This window comes from Mya arenaria, chromosome 16 (genome assembly GCF_026914265.1).
Source record: "Mya arenaria isolate MELC-2E11 chromosome 16, ASM2691426v1".
Lineage (NCBI taxonomy): Eukaryota > Metazoa > Mollusca > Bivalvia > Myida > Myidae > Mya > Mya arenaria.
In genome coordinates, this window is record NC_069137.1 from 34197866 (window position 1) to 34210193 (window position 12328).

The 12328-nt window shown below is 43.3% G+C and overlaps 1 protein-coding gene across 10 annotated transcripts in view; it reads right to left on the reverse strand.

Annotated features, from left to right (window-relative positions):
• Window positions 1-11708, reverse strand: part of LOC128221838 (multiple epidermal growth factor-like domains protein 6) — a 98869-nt gene extending 87161 nt beyond the window's left edge. For 2 of the 10 annotated variants that reach the window (XM_052930442.1, XM_052930441.1), the window contains exon 1: window positions 11091-11708. In XM_052930442.1, the coding sequence (XP_052786402.1) occupies window positions 11091-11160 (70 nt within the window). In that variant the 5' untranslated portion in view covers window positions 11161-11708. The remainder of the gene's footprint in view (window positions 1-11090) is intronic. The other 8 variants (XM_052930448.1, XM_052930447.1, XM_052930453.1 and 5 more) reach the window with 6 other exon arrangements.
• Window positions 11709-12328: the final 620 nt, after the last annotated feature.

Genomic DNA, 12328 nt, shown 5'->3' on the forward strand with positions numbered 1-12328 from the left:
TCCCACCACCACTGTGATGGTTGATGTATACGGGGATATCCCACCACCACTGTGATGGTTGATGTATACGTGGATATCCCACCACCACTGTGATGGTTGATGTATACGTGGATATCCCACCACCACTGTGATGGTTGTTGTATACGGGGATATCCCACCACCACTGTGATGGTTGTTGTATACGGGGATATCCCACCACCACTGTGATGGTTGTTGTATACGGGGATATCCCACCACCACTGAGATGGTTGATGTATACGGGGATATCCCACCACCACTGAGATGATCGATGCATACAGGGCACTGAGATTGTTGATGTATACGGGGATATCCCATCACCACTGTGATTGTTGATGTATACGGGGATATCCCACCAACACTGTGATTGTTGATGTATACGGGGATATCCCACCACCACTGAGATTGTTGATGTATACATGGATAGCCCACCACCACTGAGATGGTTGTTGTATACACGGATAGCCCATTACCATCTCAGTGGTAGTTGTATACGGGGGTATCCCACCACCACTGTGATGGTTGTTGTATACGGGGATATCCCACCACCACTGAGATGGTTGTTGTATACGGGATATCCCACCACCACTGAGATGGTTGTTTTATACGGGGATATCCCACCACTGAGATGGTTGTTGTATACGGGGATATCCCACCACCACTGAGATGGTTGATGTATACGGGGATATCCCACCACTGAGATGGTTGATGTATACGGGGATAACCCACCACCACTGAGATGGTTGATGTATATGGGGATATCCCACCACCACTGTGATGATTGTTGTATACGGGGATATCCCACCACCACTGTGATGGTAGTTGTATACGGGGATATCCCACCACCACTGTGATAGTAGTTGTATACGGGGATATCCCACCACCACTGAGATGGTTGTTGCATACACGGATAGCTCATCACCACTGAGATGGTTGTTGCATACACGGATAGCTCACCACCACTGAGATGGTTGTTGTATACACGGATAGCTCACCACCACTGAGATGGTTGTTGTATACACGGATAGCCCATCCCCACTGAGATGGTTGTTGTATACACGGATAGCCCATTACCATCTCAGTGGTAGTTGTATACGGGGGTATCCCACCACCACTGTGATGGTTGTTGTATACGAGGATATCCCACCACCACTGAGATGGTTGTTGTATACGGGGATATCCCACCACCACTGTGATGGTTGATGTATACAGGGATATCCCACCACCACTGAGATGGTTGTTGTATACAGGGATATCCCACCACCACTGAGATGGTTGATGTATACGGGGATATCCCACCACCACTGAGATGATTGATGTATACGGGGATATCCCACCACCACTGTGATGGTTGTTGTATACGGGGATATCCCACCACCACTGTGATGGTTGATGTATACGGGGATATCCCACCACCACTGTGATGGTTGTTGTATACGGGGATATCCCACCACCACTGAGATGGTTGTTGTATACGGGGATATCCCACCACCACTGTGATGGTTGTTGTATACGGGGATATCCCACCACCACTGAGATGATTGATGTATACGGGGATATCCCACCACCACTGTGATGGTTGTTGTATACGAGGATATCCCACCACCACTGAGATGGTTGTTGTATACGGGGATATCCCACCACCACTGTGATGGTTGTTGTATACGGGGATATCCCACCACCACTGAGATGATTGATGTATACAGGGATATCCCACCACCACTGAGATGGTTGTTGTATACGGGGATATCCCACCACCACTGTGATGGTTGATGTATACGGGGATAGCCCACCACTGAGATGGTTGATGTCTACGGGGATATCCCACCACCACTGAGATGGTTGATGTCTACGGGGATATCCCACCACCACTGAGATGGTTGTTGTATACACGGATAGCCCATCACCATCTCAGTGGTTGTGGTATATGGGGATATCCCACCACCACTGTGATGATAATTGTATACGGGGATATCCCACCACCACTGTGATGGTTGTTGTATACGGGGATATCCCACCACCACTGTGATGGTTGATGTATACGGGGATATCCCACCACTGTGATGGTAGTTGTATACGGGGATATCCCACCACCACTGACATGGTTGTTGTATACGGGGATATCCCACCACCACTGAGATGGCTGATGTATACGGGGATATCCCACCACTGTGATGGTAGTTGTATACGGGGATATCCCACCGCCACTGAGATGGTTGTTGTATACGAGGATATCACACCACTGAGCTGGTTGTTGTATACGGGGATATCCCACCACCAATGTGATGGTTGTTGTATACGGGGATATCCCAACACTGAGATGGTTGTTGTTAACGGGGATAGCCTACCACCACTGAGGTGGTTGATGTATACGGGGATATCCCACCACTGAGATGGATCTTATATACGGGGATATCCCACCACCACTGTGATGGTTGTTGTATACGCGGATAGCCCACCACCACTGAGATGGTTGTTGTATACGGGGATATCCCACCACCACTGTGATGGTTGTTGTATACGGGGATATCCCACCACCACTGAGATGATTGATGTATACAGGGATATCCCACCACCACTGAGATGGTTGTTGTATACGGGGATATCCCACCACCACTGTGATGGTTGATGTATACGGGGATAGCCCACCACTGAGATGGTTGATGTCTACGGGGATATCCCACCACCACTGAGATGGTTGTTGTATACGGGGATATCCCACCACCACTGTGATGATTGTTGTATACGGGGATATCCCACCACCACTGAGATGGTTGATGTATACAGGGATAGTCCACCACCACTGTGATGGTTGTTGTATAAGGGGATATCCCACCACCACTGAGATGGTTGATGTATACAGGGATAGGCCACCACCACTGTGATGGTTGTTTTATACGGGGATATCCCACCACCACTGAGTTGGTTGCTGTATACGGGTATATCCCACCACCACTGAGATGGTTGTTGTATACGGGGATAGCTCACCACCACTGAGATGGTTGTTGTATACACGGATAGCCCATCACCATCTCAGTGGTTGTGGTATATGGGGATATCCCACCACCACTGTGATGATAATTGTATACGGGGATATCCCACCACCACTGTGATGGTTGTTGTATACGGGGATATCCCACCACCACTGTGATGGTTGATGTATACGGGGATATCCCACCACTGTGATGGTAGTTGTATACGGGGATATCCCACCACCACTGACATGGTTGTTGTATACGGGGATATCCCACCACCACTGAGATGGCTGATGTATACGGGGATATCCCACCACTGTGATGGTAGTTGTATACGGGGATATCCCACCACCACTGAGATGGTTGTTGTATACGAGGATATCACACCACTGAGCTGGTTGTTGTATACGGGGATATCCCACCACCAATGTGATGGTTGTTGTATACGGGGATATCCCAACACTGAGATGGTTGTTGTTAACGGGGATAGCCTACCACCACTGAGGTGGTTGATGTATACGGGGATATCCCACCACTGAGATGGATCTTATATACGGGGATATCCCACCACCACCACTGTGATGGTTGTTGTATACGCGGATAGCCCACCACCACTGTGATGGTTGTTGTATACGGGGATATCCCACCACCACTGTGATGGTTGTTGTATACGGGGATATCCCACCACCACTGAGATGGATGTTGTATACGGGGATATCCCACCACCACTGAGATGGATGTTGTATACGGGGATATCCCACCACCACTGAGATGGTTGTTGTATACGGGGATAACCCACCACCACTGAGCTGGTTGTTGTATACGGGGATATCCCACCACCACTGAGATGGTTGTTGTTTACGGGGATATCCCACCACCACTGAGATGGCTGTTGTATACAAGGATATCCCACCACCACTGAGATGGTTGATGTATACGGGGATATCCCACCACCACTGAGATGGTTGATGTATACGGGGATATCCCACCACCACTGAGATGGTTGATGTATACGGGGATATCCCACCACCACTGTGATGGTTGATGTATACGGGGATATCCCACCACCACTGTGATGGTTGATGTATACGTGGATATCCCACCACCACTGTGATGGTTGATGTATACGTGGATATCCCACCACCACTGTGATGGTTGTTGTATACGGGGATATCCCACCACCACTGTGATGGTTGTTGTATACGGGGATATCCCACCACCACTGAGATGGTTGATGTATACGGGGATATCCCACCACCACTGAGATGATCGATGCATACAGGGCACTGAGATTGTTGATGTATACGGGGATATCCCATCACCACTGTGATTGTTGATGTATACGGGGATATCCCACCAACACTGTGATTGTTGATGTATACGGGGATATCCCACCACCACTGAGATTGTTGATGTATACGGGGATATCCCATCACCACTAAGATTGTTGATGTATACGGGGATATCCCACCACCACTGAGATGGTTGATGTATACGGGGATATCCCACCACCACTGAGATGGTTGATGTATACGGGGATATCCCACCACCACTGAGATGATCGATGCATACGGGGATAACCCACCACCACTGAGATTGTTGATGTATACGGGGATATCCCACCACCACTGAGATTGTTGATGTATACGGGGATATCCCATCACCACTGAGATTGTTGATGTATACGGGGATATCCCACCACCACTGTGATTGTTGATGTATACGGGGATATCCCACCACCACTGACATTGTTGTTGTATACGGGGATATCCCACCACCACTGAGATGGTTGATGTATACGGGGATATCCCACCACCACTGAGATGGTTGATGTATACGGGGATATCCCACCACCACTGAGATGGTTGATGTATACGGATATATCCCACCACCACTGAGATGGTTGATGTATACGGGGATATCCCACCACCACTGTGATGGTTGATGTATACGGGGATATCCCACCACCACTGTGATGGTTGATGTATACGGGGATATCCCACCACCACTGAGATGGTTGTTGTATACGGGGATATCCCACCACCACTGTGATGGTTGTTGTATACGGGGATATCCCACCACCACTGTGATGGTAGTTGTATACGGGGATATCCCACCACCACTGTGATGGTTGTTGTATACGGGGATATCCCACCACCACTGTGATGGTTGTTGTATACGGGGATATCCCACCACCACTGAGCTGGTTGTTGTATACGGGGATATCCCACCACCACTGAGCTGGTTGTTGTATACGGGGATATCCCACCACCACTGAGATGGTTGTGATGGCTTTTTTAACTTTATGATATTCCTGTACATTGGACCGGAATGCAGCTCATTATTATAAAACAAAAAGGATATGTGCTATTATACAGAATGTCCCTTTAATTACGTGTTATCACAGTGTTTAAGTTTCAAGCGTACCATGTTTGCTGTCAGATACTGATAGATGTCCACATAACATGTACTGAGGTGTCAATTTTCTGTTGGAATTAACGCGCATGATTATAAAATGCCGACAATTGTTTGTTTTTTTCCTTTCCCAATATAACCACTTGAAATGTACAAAGTAGTTGAGAACACATGTACTCATATCTATATATGATTATACATGTAGATTGTAAATGTTTATTTGTAATATAGATGACAATACAGATCAAAGTTACCCCCATCAGCATGAACAGGGGGTATATACATCTTTTATGCTGTCTTGATTTTACCTCGGTATCCGTTCAGTAATTTCAAGAAAAGCAGAAAAATATGTGACCGCCTATATATGTGACCGCCTATGTATGTGCCCGCCTATATATGTGACCGCCTATATATGTATATGTGACCGCCTATATATGTATATGTACTGTTACATAACCTTCTTAAGTTATTTCTCAAGATCGATGTTTAAAAAGTTCATGTTTTGTTTAGTTTTGGGGGATAGTATTTGTCAATAATAAAACATGCATTTTTTGCAACATATTGATGTTATAAGAATTGGAGCATTTTTTTATGAAATAAGATCTTATAATTGTAAGATTGATTTCTTTCGGAAAAGCCAGTCGATATTATAAATATGTTTTATTATGTGACTACCCAAATCAACAATGTTTTATGGTTTCTTGGTAAAAATAAAATAATTCAAAAAGAAGATAGTGAAAAGTAGTGAATTGAATTATTTTTCTGGCTTACAAAAATGCAATTATCTTTCTGAAAATAAAAGCTATCACCTCAAGCCGCAGTTTAGTGTTGCTAAGACAGTAATGAATATTGTGATACAAAAACCAATGCATTATGTTGAATCACTTTTCCGAAAAAAATGCTTTTGCAATTGCTTTTAAGACAAAATCTGCTTTAATTTTGTCTCAAAATATTTACTCAAGTCCTTATTACACCTAGACATTTTGAAAAGGAAAATTCTAAATTACACTTGTTGAACAAAAGAAAAGATAAAAATGAAATTATGCAACATTTGTTTATGTTTTGGTTCTTCAAACAATTATTTGCACGGGGGGGGGGGGTATGTTAAAGAAGCCATTCAATTATTGATAATGTAACTAAGACCAACTTCGGTGGAGTTCCTTACTGTTTATGTTACAAACTTATAGTGATCATGTTCTGTAGCTGTAGTCTTTAATTTATACAATTTGCGGACACGCGATACGAATATCTTTATTCTGACGATGTATTGTTGAATAAGTTTTAATGAACTGTCGGTTATATTCAGTGCTGTTCTTTATGCAGTGTATATTTTACGACAAGAAACGATCCTTAAAAACTATCAGGAAGTTATGACAAATCAATTGGTTGGAGGAGCCTAAATTTAGTACCATTTAATGATCGACATCGCTCTATTGTGATAGGGAGGGTGGATCAATTATTTATTAAGTTAATACAGACTTTCAAAAATCAATGCATTAACATGGACAACTAGTGTTTTCAAATCGACCAGAATTATTCATCCATTGTTTGGGATGTATGCATATGTTTTCACTGAGAAATACAAACAATATCCTCAAGAATATATTCAATTTCTTCTTTGAAAGAAGTTGGTACCTTCTTCACAATTCAAATATAATTTGTGCAGCTAAATTGCAATGTAAAGTACCAGATCATTTACGCTCAAAATACATTTTCAAAGGATAACACAGTAGTTGTATTATCTAGGTAGTCCATATATCCTAAGATAAAAGTTGTATGTCTCATATTTAACGTCACGTAAGTGGCTGATCAAGAATTTGACTTCACTCTCCTCAATCTTGCCTTTACCCCTCGCCTCAACTTTGCCTTAATCACTTCATAACCTCGCCATCACACCTGCTTAACCTCGTCATTCACCCATTCTTCATCTCGCCGTCACCCCTCCTAAACCTCACCTTCACTCCTTCTTCATCTCGCCGTCACCCCTCCTCAACCTCACCCTCATCCCTCCTAAACATCACCCTCTCCCCTCCTCAACGTACCTCACCTTCACCCATTCTTCATCTCGCCGTCATCCTTCCTCAACCTCATCTTCACCCCTTATTTATCTCGCCGTCACTCCTCCTCAACCTCACCCTCATCCCTCCTCAACCACACCCTCACCCCTTCTTTATCTCGCCTTCACCCCACCTCAACTTCACCTTCACCCCTTCTTTATCTCGCATTCACCCCTCCTCAACCTCACCCTCACCCATTCTTCATCTCGCCATCACTCGTCCTCAACCTCACCTTCACCCATTCTTCACCTCGCCGTCACTCCTCCTAAACCTCACCTTCACCCCTTCTTTATCTTGCATTCACCTCTCCTCAACCTCACCCTAACCTATTCTTTATCTCGTCGTCACTCCTCCTCAACCCCACCCTCACCCATTCTTCATCTCGCCGTCACTCCTTCTCAACCCCACCCTCACCCATTCTTCATCTCACCGTCACCCCTCCTCAACCTCACCTTCACCCCTTCTTTATCTCGCCGTCACCCATTCTCAACCTCACCTTTTTCCATTATTTATTTTACCTTCACCCTTCATAAACCTCGCCTTCACCCATTCTTTATCTCGCCGTCACTCCTCCTCAACCCCACCCTACCCCCTTCTTCATCTCGCCGTCACTCCTCCTAAACCTCTCCTTCACGCATTCACCCCTCCTCAACTTCACATTCACCCCTTCTTTATTTCGCATTCACCCCTCCTTAACCTCACCCTCACCCATTCTTCATCTCGCCGTCACTCCTCCTCAACCCCACCCTCACCCATTCTTCATCTCGCCGTCACTCCTAAACCTCACCTTCACGCATTCTTTATCTCGCCTTCACCCCTCCTCAACCCCACCTTCACCCCTTCTTTATCTCGCCTTCACCCCTCCTCAATCTCATATTCACCCCTTCTTTATCTCGCCTTCACCCCTCCTCAACCACGCCATCGCCCCTCCTCAACCTCGCCATCGCACCTCCTCAACCTCGTCAACCTCGTCATTGCACCTCCTCAACCTCGCCATCGCCACTCCTCAACCTCGCCATCGCACTTATTCTCAACTTTGCCCTTGCCCCTCCTCATAATCCCTCCTCAACCTCGCCATCGTCCCTCCTCAAGCTCGCCCCTCATCGAACTCGCCCTCACCCGATCATAACCTTGTCCTCGCTACCTCCTTATCAACTTCGGTCATTTTCTACTAAACAACCTCGGTACATCTGTTGAGGTAGTTCGTAAAATTTTGAATTATATAACTAATGAATGTAGTGTTTTAGCTTGTATTTGTAGATATATTGATTGCCGGCGATGTGTATTATTGCAGAAGATTCCCATGTTATGAGTTAAGTGATTAAGTTTAGTTGTTAGAATGAATTTAATACGCGATCCACTTGCAGCGTAGTCAAGGTGACCGATTTCTGACAATGCAATTCGTTCATATCTACATCCGAGGTTGTTTTCGTAGAAAATGGCCTAGGATTTCCGAATGCTTTTGATATATGAAGTTTTACATCCGAGTTGTTTTCGTAGAAAATGGCCTAGGATTTCCGAATGCTTTTGATATATGAAGTTTTTTAAACATGTCAGGTATCATATTAAAGAACGCGAGCATAGCTCCAATGCATTGCTAAAGTCGTTTTGTATCTGGGTGTAAATGTCCCAAGAGGTTAATCTATTGTCATGTCAATGTTTGCATTTATAGAATATCAAATGATACAAAACATGAAGATACCAGGAAGCGGAGAGTAGCTTTCAATTTGTTTTATTTAAAATCTGTTTCCTTTTATAGTATTGCATTGTGTAGACCTTTTTGTGCAGAATTAAAAGTCTTAAGTTGTTAACCGATATTGTCTAATATTTCACAACTAAAAAGTAAAGAATGGTTATCCATATCCACTTATGTAGCTATAAAACGTAAATTCATTAGTTTGAATATCCCTGCATAGAAATGCTGAGTCATTTAAACACTATTGTACAGGATCAGAATTAAATAAATAACTTCACGAACAGAGTAAACCCAATACACGTTTACAACAGAAAGAACAATAGAAACTATTTTAATTGTTTGATCGAAAAACCGGTCCTTGTGATTGGTTTTATCTATGTGGATCTATAAATGGTCTAAAATTACTTATAGACAAACGGCTAATCACTGAAATATTAGCAGGAGGTTTGCAGCACATGCGCACCGGAAGCTCGTGATAGGTGTGGTTTCATTCAATGTTTTTTTTATATAAAATCTTCATTAAACAAAATTCGTTCGTTCGTTCGTCCGTCCGTGCGTCCATCCGTCCATTTATTTATTTGCATTGTTTATTTTAAAGATATGTCATAGAAAATTCACTTCATCAGCAAATTATTGAATCTTACGTTTTGTGAGGTATACATATATAGACACAACAAACGATTATAAATTCAATGATTATTTGGATAAAACATTGTCCTCATGAAAAGACTTCTTTTATTTACGATGAGCAAACGAAACCAGCCGTTGTTAAATTTCGCATGAGTGTAATATTTGTCCTCAATTATTATTTCATTATATTGTAAAGTTTGCACAAACGCTATGCCATGGTACGAATTTTGTTTGTATTTATTGTTCGTGAGAAAAAAAAACACATTAAAGACCAGGAAGACTCACATAAGAATACTTCTGACGAGCGTGCTTATTGTGTATTCAGAAGCATTTGAAACTGAAAAATGATTTTTTTCTGTACATCAAACACGATTTGCTAGCTCAATCATTGTAATGTTTTTTGTTGGTCAAAATCTAAACTGATCTTAAACAATTTGATAATCGTGTACATAAGTCATTTTTGGAAATAAATATCCTGTACCATGAATTTGAAACATGTATCGAAAAGCAGAATTAAGAAATTCAAATCGTATTGGGACGAGGCTATAGTCAGAGTGCCGGTTTCTCATCTACGGTGATGTGGGATTGAATCCTAAATAGGGCACATTCCCGCGGCCTCTCAAACTGAAGTCGGTACTGGTTTATACCCAGAAAGCAGTCTCGGGCGATGGTTGTGTAACGTACGAGGCGAACAAGGCCAACAGATCCATTCAGAGAAAAGCATGCTCGACCCTGAATGGGTCCACTGGTCTTTTTTTTCCAGTAAATTCTCAAACCACACGGAGCCCGGGCTTTTGCTATTTTGCATATTCCCAACCAAGTAAACATACGTTCTATGAACGTACTTCCGTCTCTAACGGAATGTTATACTATGACCGCACGTCCGCCGCCTACAGTGGACCGTTACAGTACCACCCAAATAAACATACTATGAACGTACCGTGCTTCCGTCTATAACGGAATGATATACTATGAACGCACGTCCGCCGTCTACAGCGGACCGTTACAGTACCACCCAAATAAACATACTATGAACGTACCGTGCTTCCGTCTATAACGGAATGTTATACTATGAACGCACGTCCGCCGTCTACAGCGGACCGTTACAGTACCACCCAAATAAACATACGTACTATGAACGTACCGTGCTTCTGTCTATAACGGAATGATATACTATGAACGCACGTCCGCCGTCTACAGCGGACCGTTACATGTGTATCAGCTTATAGCAGTCTTCACAGTCAAGCTAAAATGGATTAAAGAAATTGAAGCCTATCGTATAGGTGGGAAAATACTTACATTGAGCATATACCGTTGACAATATTCCGAGAATCACTAAGACCCCGAGAAAAACATTTGTCCACTTCATGATGTTAATATTTCATCACTTTCCCGCGATTTGAAAGATCCAATCACTTCACGCTTTAAAATCCTAACTGTTAACCGAAACTAGAGGAAAATTACTTCAAGATCTTAATAAGCATTTCCCAAATTGTTACGTGACAATGACACATTTACTCCTTACGTAAGCTTTTAAACCCAGTGCCTACTGCTGTGCCATGCAGAAAACAATGCACGCGTTCGTCAAATTCAATCCAACGTATATCTTGCACAAATAATTTTAAAACAGCACTTCACCCGAATCAAGATGATAAACACTCCTGAAAATCAAATCGTCAGCGGGCCATTCCCAGACAACCGTCTTCATGAACTAACGCCCTGTCCTACACCCGATATCTCGGTTAGAAGCGGTAAACCCTGCAAGTCTTTGGGCTCTACCAGAGCCAATACATTGACTCGGGCACCGTCGCGCCAAATGGTACCCAACAAGAAGAGATACTTAAAGCGTTATACTGATACACAACCGTTTCCTCATTTGACCATCCTGACCTATCCTCATTTCTGTCTGTCTCTATTTCTCTACCTAGAATCCCATCTAACCAATGACAGTGCGGAGATGAAATGTATCAAATGTTGTGTGCCCACTGCCTTTGAAACACATACGTAATTTGTTCTGAAAAAAAAAACCTCTTAGTCATGATCGACTGCACTGAAAACTTTTGTAACGGTCCGCTCTAGGCGGCGGATTAGTGTAACGGTTCGCTGTTGGCGGCGGATTAGTGCAATGGTCCGCTGTAGGCGGCGGAAGTGCGTTCATAGTATAACATTCCGTTATAAACGGAAGTACGTTCATAGTACGTACGTTTACTTGGTTGGTAATATGCAAATTAGCACAGCCTGGGCTCTGTGTAGATTGAGAATTTATTGTATATAAAGACCAGCGAACCCCTTCTGGATCGAGCATGCTTTTCTCTGAAGGGATCTGTTGGTGTTTCTATACGTCGCACGTTACACTATGTTTTAGCTTTATACAGGGTATGTATACCACGTTATATATTACGTCATTTATGCTATATCAGAAGGCAATATTTTGCTTAAAATGAAGACTTAAATCAAAGATAACTTTTCTTTTACTACACCATTTTAAATTAAACAAATGGTAGTCTATGCCGCTTAAAGAGCCTTCGTTTTATTAC